The 15991-nt window shown below is 39.1% G+C and overlaps 1 protein-coding gene across 1 annotated transcript in view; it reads left to right on the top strand.

Moving 5' to 3' along the window:
• The window catches only part of LOC134343761 (cilia- and flagella-associated protein 69-like), a 182941-nt gene extending 169646 nt beyond the window's left edge, over positions 1-13295 (top strand). The window contains exons 21-23 of the mRNA XM_063042501.1: positions 1009-1095; positions 2306-2410; positions 12939-13295. Coding sequence (XP_062898571.1) covers positions 1009-1095; positions 2306-2410; positions 12939-13115 — 369 coding nt within the window. The 3' untranslated portion in view covers positions 13116-13295. The remainder of the gene's footprint in view (positions 1-1008; positions 1096-2305; positions 2411-12938) is intronic.
• The last annotated feature ends 2696 nt before the right edge of the window (positions 13296-15991 follow it).

The raw sequence follows: 15991 nt of genomic DNA, 5'->3' as shown, positions 1-15991 counted from the left end.
ATAGTGACGTAGGATTCATCGTGGGCCACACAAAGATTACTCCCAAACCATATCTCAACTCTCTTCCCATTAGACATTACCAAGAGCAAGTCTGTCATCAAGAATGACATTTCTGAAGTGAGAGTCGTTAAAGGCTGTGTACTAAGACTGTTTTCAAGACTAGTCTCTGAGAATATCCTTCTTTTGCCAAAGATTATTTGAATTTTGTTTCAATAGTTAAGTTTGACAGCCTGTGGATGCTAGGTGGGAAGTGTTTTGGCCAATAAAGGTACCGTTCATTTTGTGTGAATATCACTTCCTCTACATAAGCTTTTTTTTTATCATTTCCTCTGCTGATTAATTTGGATTTCAGTTTGAAGCACACAATGTAGAAAGACATCAATCTCAATCCCCTCTTTATTTGCCCTTGAAACAATAATATCTGTAAGTCTTAAGTTTGGTTGATATTGGTAAACATTTAGTAGATACATTTTGAAGAAAGTATTATGTTGATTGCTTATCGTTATTAAGAGATTGTTGCACCATGAGTTTACTCTTGATTACATGGCATAGTTACGTGGTAGAAATCATGCTTAGCTAAGGGGACTAATCATATAGTAAGTGTGCTCCAATCATTTGGTTAACCCTTGACAAACATGATTTTGTGAAGAATCTTTTACCTGTGCTTTACCTGTTCATTCATTCTATGCATTTTATGACAGGAAAGATCAGGAAAAGTCTAAACTTTAGTATTCATATTATTTTAAGGTCAGTTGTACAAAAGGTTATATCGAGAGTAAATCTTCCATCGTCAATACAATGATCTTAAAAGAGCATTTCAACACTGTGGTCCTTTTCTATTACAAGTTACTTGAGCCTCATTTGACTACATGATGACTAATTGGTGCTCAGTTTTTAAGAAATTTCATATTGGACTTGTAAATAGTAATAGGACCATATTAACAAATTGAATTTTTCATATTTCAGTTCCTATTTTTCTGGTTCTATTTATTTTTTTGTTTTTAAAAGATACAACATAATTTCAAACAGAGAGAATTGTCCTTGAAATCATGGAATGAATATGTGGCTAGGACATCAAACTATGAAAACTTGAAGGCAAGTATTGTTCTATTTAGTAAGTAAAATCTTATTTAAAAACTAATTCCTCATTTGGCTTATCTGTTCATTATTCTATTAACTGAATTATGTCAAAGTTAGAATCTCAAATGTGAATTTGATTGGTTTAATTCTTCTTAGCAGCTTAAAACTGTGGAATTTACTACACTAAGTACTTACAACCCTGACTTTATTGCTTCAGTCCTTTAATTTATTAACCTGTAGTTATTTTGTTATTGATTTCTCTTATTTGCTTAAAGGAAAAAATTCCATGTCATACTACTTTGGAAGGATATGGATTTAGAAACTGAGCAACAGTGTTTAAATTGCAGATTCTCTGTTTTGCTCTCATTTGTGATCAAAATCAACGAAGTTCATAGTCTGCATCATAAACCTTAAAATGATAAGGAACAAGAGCAGGCCATTCAGCCTTTCAAGCATACTCTGCCATTTATTAAGATCATGGTTGACTCAACATTCTTCAAGTCCACTTCCTGCTCTTTTCCAATAATTCTTGATTCCCTTACTGATTAGAAGTCTGCCTACCTCAGTCTTAAAGATACCCAAGGACTCTTCCTCCTCAAATCTCTGGGACAAGGAGGTCCAAAGAATTCACAACATTCTGAGAGAAAATTTTCTTCCTCTTCTTATTCTCAAAAGGATATCCTGTTAACCTAAGACATGTTTGTTCTCTTTTCCCAACACGTTTGCCCTATTTATCTTCTTCAATGATTTTTGCAGTTGCTTCTCAGTTTTCTAGAGCCCAATGAAGAGCAACACAATGGTTTAATTTTTTCTCTCAGGAAAACCCTCCATCCTAGAATCATCCTAATGAACCTTCTCTGAAATGCTTCCAGTGAATTAATACTTTACCTTAAGTAGGAAGATCAAAGTTGTAATGGTCATTGTTTCAATGGTCTTACCCATTCCTGCTTCACTTTGTTTGATGGTATTTACAGCTTTCTGCATTTTTTTGTTTCAATAATACTCTGTTCTTCTGTTCTACCTTCAGAAATGAATAATCTTATGTATTCAAACATTACACTCTATTTGTCAGCCTTTATTCCAATTTTTCCTCATTTATACTTCAATTTTAAAGAAATCTTGTATACATATTATTTATTGATACAGTAATGAATCGCATTTAAATGAATAATTGTTTTGCAATCTTCTATCAAATAGTATTTTAGATTATTCTTTCTAATTTTAGAAAGCTAAAAAGCTTCAAGATAAGGCCATCCAATCTTCCAGGGTCAGAAAAAAAGGGCATGGTTTCATTTTCCACCGGCCGGAAATTGCAGGTTTACAAACAACGGTAGGTAATTACCATACAAGAAAGCCCATTGATCTGAAACATTTTTCTGTCTTCACATATGTTGCCAATGTGCTAAATATTTTCAGCATTCTCATTTTTTTATATGCTAACAACTATGGGGAGGGAGGGAATGTCAACTTAGACCATGAGAGGCCTGCGTGGGGCATTTTCATGCCTTACAAGGCGCAGATTGGAAGTCTGTGTGGGGCGCCACTCCTCGCACAGACTAGAGAAATGTGTGATTAAGTGCCTTGCTCAAGGGCACAAACACGTTGCCACAGCTGAGGCTCAAACTAGCGACCTTGAGGTAACTAGACGAACGCCTTAACCACTTGGCCACATGCCCTAACAACTATGGCAGTTATCAATTTAACTTCTAAGTAATAACTAACTACCATATACTGTATGTCATTGTCCATTAATTCTAATGGGGAGGCATAGAGTGAATGACTATATCTTCTAGTGAGATATGCCTGTATAATGACTTTTGTCTACTTGTTAGATAAATTGTACTTTTATGTCATATTTCCTTCTGTCTCATTTTCTGATCCTGTTTGTGCTGGGACATAAAATTCCCACTAATCAGTAGCTAAATACACTAATATCATTCATTTAATGACTGGCTCAAATAAATACAAAATTCTGGTGCTTATATCAATATAATGCCCCCCTTTCATCCACCTACATGAAATGGATCTGCAGCTCCCCGAATGTGTACTTTGCAAAACTACTGTAAAGAGCAGTATTGTAAAATTTGAACCTTTACTGGGAACTTTTCTTTGATTTCTTAAAAAAAAAATCCTGCTTCAGGTAAAATAGTCTGGCCAATCTTTTTGCCAAGTGTTTTGGCACTTCCTTGGTTCAGTGCACCCACATCCACATCTTCAGTGACTGATTTCACAGTTGTATTCCCTTTTACTTATTTTTTATTTAGTTAAAAATGAAGTGGAATAACAGGATGCCAAGATGCATCAGAGACAGACAATTATTATCATCTTACCTTGATTTCTATTACAGGTACATCCATAGCTAATTAAAGAATGGTACCAGGTAATGTACCAGGTGGGAAGTTCAAGGAGGATATTAGAGGAACGTTTTTTTACTCAGAGAGTGGTTGGTGGAATACACTGCCTGAGTCAGTGGTGGAGGTAGATACAGTAGTGGAATTTATACGAGTAAATTTCACTAGTGAAATTTATATTTATAGTGAAAGTTATATGAAAGGCAGGGTTTGAGGGTCGGCATAACAATGAGGGCTGAAGAGCCTGTACTGTGCTGTACTATTCTATGTTCTGTGTTCTATGTAAACAGGCTGTAGATTAACAGGCAGTTATAAATTACATTATGCCATTCTATATTGCTAGCATGCACTTTTTTATACTTTCAGAGGCCTGAAATAAGGTAATTCAGTCCATCATGTCAATGCCAGCTCTGAGAGCAATCCTATCAATCCCATTCCACAATTTGAATTGGCTTTATTACATATATCCTTCACATACATGAGTAAAAATCTTTACATTATGTTTCCATTTAAATGTGCAATTTATAGTAATTTGTAATAAATAGTATGTACAACAGGACAGTCAATATAGCATAGAAATACAATTGTATCAGTGTGAATTAATCAGTCTGATGGCCTGGTGGAAGAAGCTGTTCCGGAGCCTGTTGGTCCTGGCTTTTATGCTGCAGTACCATTTCCCAGATGGTAGCAGCTGGAACAGTTTGTGGTTGGGGTGACCCGGGTCCCCAATAATCCTTCGGGCCCTTTTTAAACACCTGTCTCTGTAAATGTCCTGAATAGTGGGAAGTTCACAACTAGAGATATGCTGGGCTGTCCGCACCACTCTCTACAGAGTCCTGCGAGTGAGGGAAGTACAGTTCCCATACCAGACAGTGATGCAGCCAGCCAGGATGCTCTCAATTGTGCCCCTGTAGAAAGTCCTTAAGATCTGGGGGCCCATACCAAACTTCTTCAACCATCTGAGGTGAAAGAGGCACTGTTCTGCTTTTTTCACCGCACAGCCGGTATGTACAGAGAACGTGAGATCCTCAGTGATGTGTATGCCGAGGAACTTAAAGCTGTTTATCCTCTCAACCCCAGGTCCATTGATGTCAATAGGGGTTAGCCTATCTCCATTCCTCCTGTAGGCCACAACCAGCTCCTTTTTTTTTGCGGCGTTGAGGGAGAGGTTGTTTCCTTGACACCACTGTGTGAGGGTGATGACTTCTTCTCTGTAGGTTGCCTTGTTATTATCTGAGATTAGGCCAATCAATGTAGTATCATCAGCAAATTTAATTAGCAGATTGGAGCTGTGGGTGGTGATGGGTATACCAGTCATGGGTATACAGAGAGTAGAGGAGGGGGCTTAGGACACAGCCCTGAGGGGCACCTGTGTTGCGGGTCAGAGTGGCAGAAGTGAGAGAGACCACTCTTCCCACCTGCCGGCGATCTGACAGGAAGTCCACAATCCAGCTGCACAAGGCAGGGTGGTCTCTAAGCGTTTTGTCAAGCCTGGGGGGAATTAGGTGTTGAATGCTGAACTGTAGTCCAAGAACAGCATTCTCAGATAAGCATCCTTCTTCTCCAGATTTGTACAGATGGTGTGTAGAGCTGTAGCAATTATTTCCTTGTATCCTGTTCTTATTCACAATCCCATTAATATTACCTCCCACACCTAATTTTAAAGATAAAGATTGATTACCTTTACTTGTCATATGTATATTGAAACGTACAGTGAAACACATTGCTTGCATCAACAACCAACACAGTTCAAGGTGTGCTGGAGGCAGCCCTCAAGTGTCGCTGTGCTTCCAGCACCAACATAGCATGACTAACCCTTGACTAACTTACTAACCCTAACTCATACATCTTTGGAATGTGAGGGAAAACCGGAGCACCGGAGTAGAAATCCACACGGTTACTGATTGTATGGTTGTTGCGTGAATGAAGTCACCGGAAAAATGACTGGTTGATACAAAGCAGCTTCTTTATTCAGCAGAACGAGGTACAGCAGGCATCATATGGAGGCACTTTCGGTCAATAGGTCTGCTGGCCCAACATGGGGCTTGATATTTTATGTGCCAAACATCAAAGGGCAACTCCATATTTACAATGTAGACAATGCTTTCTTTGAAACCACATACAACCTTCACACCTCCTGGGTCGTATCCATACCACAGACGTCCAAATGAATTTTAATCAGCGTTGTCTGGTCTGGGATTCACTGCTTTTAGGAACCCATTGTTAGAGCTGCACTCCAAATTAAATCCACAATACATTTTCAGATGTGAGGACTGGTAGCCAAAATCAATTGCTAAATGTACATGTCCTAAACCCAACAGTCACTCTAACAGTACTTCAGCTCCACTGGCCTCACTTAGATCCATATCTTTCCACTCATACTTAAGATTCTAAGCATAGCAATCTGAAATTCACTTTGTTTGTGGAGCGAGAATTACAAAGCTCCCTTCCATTTGTATGGAAAAATCACCTCTTGATTTCACTCGTAACTGAATTTCTTTCAAGCTTAAGATGGGCTTCTTTGTCTTGAGTTGATTCTTCAGATGAAATAGATTAAATATGGAGAGATCATCAAATATACTCATTGTCCTGTATACTTCAATTAATGAACTTCTGAACCAGGTATTCAACAGTTTAACTCTTCCAATGTACTGAATCTAAAGCTGGAGCCACCATCTTCCAAGCCGTGCTTGGAGAATGTTGGAAAGCTGCTGGCCAGTGAGCCCCAGGAGCAGTAACTCAGCTACTGTAAAAAAATGCAGTTCTGAGTGCCAGTGCAGATCGTGGACCTCAATAAAGCCCCATCCAACTTGAAAAAGGAGAAAAAAAAACATTAAAGAGAAGTGTAGCCCCCTCACCGGGCTTGTATAGAAACTTAGCTCGTTAGCCAGTTCTGCTAACAGCCACTGGACTCAGTGGTGAGAAAGCCACCTTTGTCAAACAATGTTTGTCCAGTGTAGGTGTGATTTGGGTCTCACCAGACCAAAAAGTTGGGATGTTTCAACTAACGGTATCCTGATCTGAGTGAATACTGTGTAAATACTGCAATTATCTGTTAGCAAAAATAACAAATCGTACATCACATACAATTATAAAGAAAGTGTATTTACTAATTTCAGTTTAATAATATTGTACAGTTATTAGGAGGAAAAAAGAGAAAAAAAATAAAAGGGCCCTTTATAATTAAATGAGTCTAAATATGGTGCTAACTTCTCATCACCAATCACTGGTAGGACTTCCCATCTTGGACTCCTTCAAATCGCATCTTCCTGTTGGATCGAATCCTAAGGCTGTCCCTCCGGATCTTTTCCTCGCTCCATCTCCCGCCCACCAGTGTCCGTCACAAACCCTTCCGCCCAGCTTTCTCTAGAACCTACTCCCATTCCAACATCCTGATTGGCTGACACAGCTTTCTGTCATGGTCCGGTCCATGAAGTCTGCATTTTGGTTCACATTCTGGTCCATTGTTCCTTATTCCAGGTTTTCTGGTTTTCCCTTTTTGCTGTTGGGTGCTCTAATTGAGGCATCTGATTCACATTTTGGGCTGGTTACATAAATAGCTCCTTGGTTCAGCTTCATTTGCTGGACTGTTCCTTTCCCCTTCCTTCTGTAGCTCTTGCCTGAAGCCTTGCCTGCTACCTTTTGTCTGAAGCCTTGCTTATTCTCACCATCAAGTTCTACTGCTGGAGGAAGACTGGAGCCTTGCTGTGACTAGATAAGGAACTGTCTATTGTTGCTTGGAACTGTCACTGTGTCCATGCCTTTGCTAGGTAAGTCTAGCCATTTGCTGCTACCTAGTATTTGGAACTGTCTCTGTGTCCACACCTTTGCTAGGTAGGCCTGGCTGTTTGCTGCTACCTTGTGTTGAGAACTGTCTTATCATGGTCAGCATTCTGTGTATGAGTCCTGACCCTATGTCCTGTTCCCAAGGAGGGGTCCTGGCTCTGTGTCCTGCGTTCCTGTCTCCCAAGACCAAGACAGAGCTTCATGCCTTGGCCTGTCCTTGTGCCTCGCCCAGCCTGGTGCTGGAGATTCTTTGTCCTGGGCTGGAGTTCCCTTGTCCTGTCCAGGAGTCTCACGCCCTGTCCTGTAGCCATGCCCCATCGTGTAGCCACATTTTGTCCTCACCTAGATCTGGGGTCCGAGCCCAAATCAAGACCCAGGTTCTGGGTCCCTGGCCAGTCTCTGGCTTGGAGTCTTTGTCCTGTTCCTAGTACTTCAGTGTCTGTGTCTTGAATTTGGGTCCACTCCCAGCGCGCCCCCCCCCCCCGCATATGACACTTTCTTAAGCTGAACATCACAGCCCCTTTAACTGAAACACAAACACTATCAGTAGGACACACTGCTTCTACAGAAAGCTACAGAATGAAATGCCCACAACAGTATTAGCAGTAAAATTCTTAACCAGGGTATTACAGAGGAATTTAAGCTGTTTCTACAGATGAGTTGAAGTGGCAGCCACTATAACATTTCAGTAATTTTGTGCTGCACTTACTCCCTATAAGCATTTTGAAGTTACTATTGCCTATATGCAAAATATGTGGAAATCCCAAACTTTGCTGGCCAAGCTTCACTTGCCTACTTCTGGCTGCCATTTGACTTTGAAACATAGCAGTAGAACACAATCTTGCTGAATCTACCCTGGATATACAGAAAAGGAGCTGTCTTTACATTTTAATGTAGAAGACCAGCTATGAATAAGTCACATTTAAGGCAGGTTACTTTTTTTGAATTAATTGTGTTTTCTTTAATGCTTTCAATTGTTTAAATGTGACTCCTTTTAAAATTAAAATTTATAGTTTTGAACATTGTAATTGATTTATTGATCTTTTTGAATGTCCAGTATATTTAGAGGTAATCAAAGTCTTTCGCTACCGAACACCGAAGTGTCGTCTTGTCTGTTCTATTTCATCCACAGTGTGTGAGATGGTTTAGGATTCCAATGGCCCTTACCAGCAGGTTGATATTAAGAACTCAGAAAAAAGAAAGTTGGCAGTTAAGTTCTTCAGCTTGCTATCCTTCTACTGCTCTTTCATCTTCCTCTGAAAGGGAATATTATTGTGAAACTAACCCCAATATTAGAGATATGGACATACTGAACTATGGAAGTTCCAAAGAGCTTGTCAAAATATAGTCAACTTCTGGAAGCAGACTATTTTATAAGGAAGTCAGGTAAAATTCCCAGGGAAGGTTGAACTATATAATTATGACACATAACGTTGAACCTTTTTCTACCCAGCTGCCTACTGACTATCTTTCCTATCCCTGTAATTCTATGGGATGCTCACTGGTAGATGGTCTTTGAGGAAGTTGCAGGTGATTTGAAACCTTGGTTTCAGATTGAACAAGCAACTGAAGGGGAGCTATTGCAGTACAGCACTGTGATCTTGAGAAAATACAGCAGCTCCTTTCACTTCCCCAAAGTGGAACATCAACAGCCCATGTAATGTGCTGCAGAATGGATTGCTAGATTGTTATAACATTCTTAAAGACTTCACAGATTCTGGAATCTATAATATCTGTGGATTGAATTTGCATAGGTATATTTAAATAACCTAAATCTTAAAAGCAGAAGAGAAATTATGGTGACAATTGAGTGGAATTGAGGAAGAGAATTAACTTTAAGCACCATTTTCAATGATCTTTGATCATTTGTTAGCCACCTTCTTTATAGACACAGATCTCTGGATGATCTGACTGTGGCTTAAACTTAGAAATGGCAAAATATTGCTACCAGACTACTGCTAGGGAATGCTGTTATATGCACCTTCTCTAACATGAGAGAGAGAATTGTGTTAATATGTATAGTATGTTGCATTGTGTCTTCAAGCATTCTGTCTCATAGTTGAAGGTTGGATACTTGTAGAAGAAGTAGCATGTATCTCTGCTGGAGCATGTGCATAAAACATATGAATTTCAACTCAGGGTGTAGATAGTTTTTTTTTCACTTTTTGGGGCTCTAAATGTTGCTGGCTGGACCTGCATTTATTCCTCATCCATAGTTGCCTTCCAGAAACTGGAGGTGAATTGACACTTTGAACCTCTGTAGTACTTCTAATGAAAGTGCCCCCATAATGCTTTTGGGTAATCATTCCAGAATACAGAATGATTGCTAATGAAGGACCAGTGATATACAGGTTGAGGATCCCAGATGCTAGTGGCCAGAAGTATTTATGATGTTGGATTTTTGGGGGTTTTGGAGTATATAATGAGATAGCTTAGGATCACCATCATTTCTGACTCTGAATTTATGTGCTACCGGTAAGTTATATTTGTGTTACACATCACAGATTCTGTATGTACTAATGCAGCCCTTGAGCATGTTAGATTTTCATTAGCAATGAGCAGTTTGTCAAGATCAATGAATCTCTGTGCTGGTTCATGATCAGTGGATGCATTATCAAGACAAGTCTTGAAAAATTTAATACCATGCCTTTTTTTCAGTTTCTGCAACCAGCCTGCTGAATATTCACAACTGCATTCAGTTATCAGTTTCTTGTGATAGATCCTTACTTGCTTCATGATAAGAATATCATTAAGTGGCATATCTTCACTCTGATGCTGATGAATCCACTCTTTAATACATGATTGAGATATTTATTTCTTATTATATGCAAGTTTTTCTATTTTTCATTAACTTCAGTTCATTACATATGTGGGGGCACTTCTCAGAACTATCTGTGGTGCGCAGAGACCTGCACACCCCCTGGGAACCTTCCCAATTCCTTGTAGAATCTTCCATTTGTGACAACCTGTGAATTGATCTTTAGGAAATCCTGCACAAGGACTCCCAAGTCCCTTTGTGTCTCAGTTTTTTGTATTTTCTGTCTATTTAGAAAATAGTCAACCAAAGTGCATGACCATTCACTTCCTGACACTATATTTCACCTGACATTTCTTTGCCCATTTTCCTAATCTGTCTACATCCTTCTGAAGCCCCTCTACTTCCTCAAAACTACCTTCCCCTCCACTTATCTTCATATCGTCTGCAAAATTTACAACAAAGCCATCAATTCTTTCATCCAAATCATTAACATATAACATGAAAAAAATCGGTCCTAAGACAGACCCCTGTGGAACTCCACTAGTCACTGGGAGCCAAGCAGAAAAAGCTCCATTTATTTCCAGTCTTTGCTTCCTGCCAATCAGCCACTGCTTTATCCATGCTAGAATCTTTCCCGTAATACCACGTGCTTGTAGCTTGTTAAGCAGCCTCATGCACGGCACCTTGTCAAAGGCCTTCTGAAAATCCAAGTGCACAACATCAACCAATTCTCCTTTGTCTATCCTGCTTGTTGTTTCTTCAAAGAATTCCAACAGATTTGTCAAGCAAGATTTTTCCTTGAGGAAACCATGATGACTATAGTCTATTTTGTCATGTGCCTCCAAATACCCTGCGATCTCATCATTAATAATCTTCTCCAACATCTTCCCAACCACTGAGGTCAGACTAACTGGCTTATAGTTTCCTTTCTTCTGCCTCCGTCCCTTCTTGAAGAGTGGAGTGACATTTGCAATTTTCCAGTCTCTTGGAACCATTCCAGATTCTAGTGATTCTTGAAAGATCATTACTAATGCCTCCACTTCTTTCAGACCACTGTGGTGTACACCATCTGGTCCAAATGACTTGTCTACCTTCAGACCTTTCAGTTTCCTAAGAACCTTCTCTCTAGTTATGATAACCTCACACACTTCATGCCCTCTGACACCTGGAACTTCCACCATACAGCTAGTGCCTTCCACAGTGAACTGATGTAAAATATTTATTCAGTTCATCTGTTATTTCATTGTCCCCCATTATTACCTTTCCAGCATCATTTTCCAGAAATCCAATATCCTCTGTTTTACACTTTATGTATCTGAAGAAACTTTTGGTATGCTTGTCCTCCCTATGTCATTGGTACATACATGGACCATGACTTCTGGCTGTTCATGCTCCCACTTAAGAATGCTGAAGACTGGATCTAAGATATCCCAGATCCTGGCACCTGAGAGGCAACATATCAACCAAAAATATCATTCTCATCCACAAAACCTCCCATCCATTCCCTTACCTAACAAATCCCTTATCACTACAGCGTACCTCTTCTTCCCCCTTCCCATCTGAGTCACAGAGGCAGACTCAGTGCCAGAATCTGACCATCCTGACTTTCCTCTTTTAGGTCATCCTCCCCCCCGCCCCACCCCAACAGTATCCAAACTATTATACCTGTTGTTGAGGGAGATGGCGTCAGGGTTACTCTGCACTGGCTCTTTAACCCCTTTACCCTTCCTGACAGCCACCCAGTTTCCTGTGTCCTGCACCTTAGGTGTAATTACCTCAGTTCATCCGGTTCCAGCTCCACAGTTTGCTAGAAGCTGCAGCTGGAAGCACTTCTTGCAGTTATAGTGGTCAAGGATACTGAAGGTCTCTCTGCCTTCCCACATCCTGCAAGAGGAGCATTGCACTTTCCTACTGAGCAGATATTACCTTGCTGAGCAGATGTAAAAGAAGGAAAAAAAACTTGAGCTTTGCTTTCCCTGAGTGAAGCCTCGAAGAGCTAAAGCCTTAAGATCACCACTATATGTCCACTCAGACCATGGCCATTGCGCTTGCGCCTGCCTTGCTTTAATTTGCTCTTACTAATTAATCCCAAATGCTGATTGGCCACTGGTCAAAGCTCTATGCTGCTATGAACTGCTCCTGCCTTTTATCCTCAGGCAGTGGACCTGAATGAAGTCAGTTTCTCTCCAAACTTCCGATGTCAGGATTGGCTGCTAGTCAAAGCTCTGTATCCATAATTGAATAGTTTTTGGATAATGGAACTTTGGATAATCAGGTTGGCATGCAAAATGGAGGAGCACTGCAGGTAACAGTTTTCCATATGCCTGTTGACCTTGTCCTTCCTGTCAATAGAGGCCGCTACATTTGCAGTTACTGTCAGACTTATAAGAAACCAAATGCAGAGCATTTAGAAGATGTTACACACTGTAGCCATGTCATGCCAATTGGAGAGAATGACTATTTAGAGGTGATTGATGTGTTAATCAAGGGAGCTGGTTAGCCTGTTCCCTCGATATTTTTCAGACAGATTGTATTTTTCCCCTCTATCAAGTGAAATAGTAGAACCCTTTGTTCACTCCACAGCTATTAAAGTTCAGAAAAAATGTGTCCATAATTGATTAGCTAACCTACATGTTCTTTCCATGATTACCATCAAACCTGCTTAAAATTTTAGGGAATACCCATATTTTTATTTTTGTTAAAAGATATCAAATAAATATAAAAAATAATGTGAAGCCATTCATAGTTGTTTTAAGAAGTATATAGAAGGGTAAATTTACCAAGTATAAAATAGCCTGAATATCTTCAAACAAACTTCGTTGAATCTGCTTAAAGAAATCTTAACATGTGCGTCATTGGGTGGTTTCAGTGCAATTTAGTTTTATTCTCAATTCAAACTTTATTGTCAGCAGAGTACAGTAGGAGTTCAAATAATGAACATATGTTTTTTACTTTTGCATCAGGGTTTCTGGGCTCGTTTGGTTACAATAGAAAGTACACCGCCACTGTTTTTAGAAGATTCATTATCCTCTCTTGCTCTTCAAGAAAAAAGTGTTTTCATAAGAGATGAAGTACTGAAAAATGGGACAAAGGAGATGAAGAATAAGAAAAGTTCTGTTTCTATAAAAAGTGCAAAATAGCAATTATCATAAATAAATTCAGAGCATTGTTTGGACATTTCATTGCATTTGACTTTTAGTTAAATATTTTAAAAAAAAGAAAATCTTCTGAATAACATTGTTTTTGGATGGAACAATCATTTATATACATTTATTTAATGTATAATTGAATTATTTAAGAGGGAATGTTTAAAATGAAAAATGCATGTAAAAAGAAGGGAAATAGAGAACTTGGTAGACATACAATATCTATAGTAAGAATATATCAACATTATATTTTGGTTCTGTTGAAAAAGCCTCTGTCTGACTCAAACTTGACTGAGCAGTGCGCTAATTCAAGTATACTCTGTCTTGAATATCGATTTCTTCTTCCGGTAAAAAATTCCCATCCCCCACCCCCATCTTCCTCTATTCCAAACCCACCCCCACCAACCTTTTACCTCCTCTCACCTGCCTGTCACTTCCCCTGGTTCCCCTCCTCCTTACTTTTTCCTCAGGTCCACTCTCCTCTCCTATCATATTCCTCCTCCTTTAGCCCTTAACCCCTCCTACCTACCTGGCTTCATCTATCACCTTCCAACTAGGCTCCTTCCCTTTGCCCCCCCCCCCCACCTTTTTATTCTGGCACCTTCTCCCTTGCTTCTCAGTCCTGAAGAAGGGTGTTGGCCCAAAACATTTTTATAAATGTAGTCTGACCTGCTGAGTTCCTCCAGTATCTTGTGTGTTGCTTTGGATTACCAGCATCTGCAGAATTTCTTGTGTTTATATTCAGTTTTTGTTTTATAAGGAAGATAAATTAATTTAAACTCCACTTAATGGCATGCTCTTTTTGTGATGGTTGGAATCAAATGATCAAAAGACTAAATTCACTCATTTCTGGTAATATGTCATCAATTTCCAGTATTGTAACCTTATTTCTGAACTATGCTTTTGTCTGGAACTCACTGACAAAGTGATAAAGGCTGAAGCTATTTGGAAGAGCACATGGTGCTCTGTAACCTACAAAAATACAAAGTGAAACTGGGAAGATATCTTGGCCTCTTTTGAGACTTCTGTGATTTTATCATGCCTTTAAAAGGTGGTTTTTAGTAGAGCATTGGCAAATAACAAAAGCTTTGATGTAAAACATATGAAAAATGTCCATCCAGAAATTCCATTGTGATGTACTGTTTATTTCAGCAATACACAATTGGAAAAAAAAAACTCGTTCCCAAGCAAAAACCATTATCAACCATTTCCAAGTTGTTTCATGTCATCTGGGAACTTAACCAAGCGTTTTCCAGTTTCGACTGTGTTTACATCTCTGGTATGATTTCCATGTGAGACATGTATCAGATGTTAATACTGAGGAAGTGTTGCCAGGAATATTAGACCATGTTGCTCTAAGGTATCTGTAATTGGACACTCCTGGACAATTAGACTTCATTAATGCCATAATCAGTTAATTTATCGACTGGAAAATCACATCAAAGTAACTTACAATAACAACAATATCAACTTAACTAGCATCTTCTTCATGTACCTAGTGCGCTACATGTTTGGCGATCATGGCTTTCCACATCAAATGATCCCACGCAGCGTCAATGATATCTTGCACACTTAGATCTGTTAGTTCTTTCACAGTGTCCATATATTTTCTTCTTTGCCTTCCACTTCCATGTTTCCCAGGCATACGGCCTTGTAATGTAAGGCATTCTATTTCTCCCTTTCTGATGACATGGCCCAGGAATTTAAGTTTCCACTCATTTAAAGTTCTCATTAAAGATCTTTTTGTATGGACACATTGGAGTACTGTCTCATTAGTTACCCTATCTCTATATGATATTTTCAGCATTCTTCTAAGAAACCACATTTTTGTTGCTTCTATGTTTCTTTGGAGTTCTGGTGTTATAGTCCATGTTTTGGAAGCATACAGCAAGATTGACCAGATGTAACATTTTAGTAGCCTAAACCTTGTTATAGAAATGTGTCTGTTGGTAAAAATGGGTTTCATTTTTTTTGGAAGTTGGTTTTGGCAATGGCAATTCTTCTTTTTATTTCTACTTCTAGCATCTTGTGATATAAAGCTACCAAGGTAATTAAAGCTGGTCTTTTGTTCAATCTCTTGGTTACCGATGTACAATTGGATATTACGACACATTTAGTTTTTTTACAGTTGATGGTTAGACCAAAATCTGCACTTGTTTGTACTACTTCGTCTAGGAGGATTTGTAGGTCTTCTGCAGCACTTGCTATTAGGGTGGTATCTTCTGCATATTGTTGATGTTAACACCTCCAATTTTTATCCTTTCTAGGTCTTCTATTTCTCTGAGAATCATTTCACTATAGATATTAAATAATTCCAGTGAGGCAACACATCCCTGTCTAGCATATTTGTTATAAAACACAACTCAAGGTTCTTCATGAAAATATTTTGTAAAAAATGTTGAAACAAGCAAGGAAGTTAGGGTGAATGACTAAATATTTACACAAGTAGTGGACCTAAAGCAACATATTCATGGAAGGAGTGTTTCTCGGGAGGAAATAACAGAGCTTGAGAAGTTTGTAGCTGAAGGTATGTCTGTCACTGCTGAGGTAATTAAAATCAGGACTGAGCAAAAGGCCAAAATTGTAGGAACTGATAAGACCATAGAAGATTGCATAGATAGTGACGGGCATAATTGGGGAATAAGGCCTAGTTTGGACACAAACAGCAGAATTTTAGGTGACTTCAAAATTATGGAAAGTAGTATCAAAAATGCCATTGAGGGGTGCATTGATTATAATGAAATCTGGAAGTAACAAGGTTATGGGTGATGACTTCAGGAGCAAAGGACGACTTCAAGAGCAAAAGGGTGAAGTTGGGCAATTGTACTGAAGTGGAAATAGGTGGTCTCATTGATGCAAATATGAAGTCT

This window comes from Mobula hypostoma, chromosome 3 (genome assembly GCF_963921235.1).
Source record: "Mobula hypostoma chromosome 3, sMobHyp1.1, whole genome shotgun sequence".
Taxonomy (NCBI): domain Eukaryota; kingdom Metazoa; phylum Chordata; class Chondrichthyes; order Myliobatiformes; family Myliobatidae; genus Mobula; species Mobula hypostoma.
This window is presented reverse-complemented; position numbering and strand designations above follow the sequence as displayed.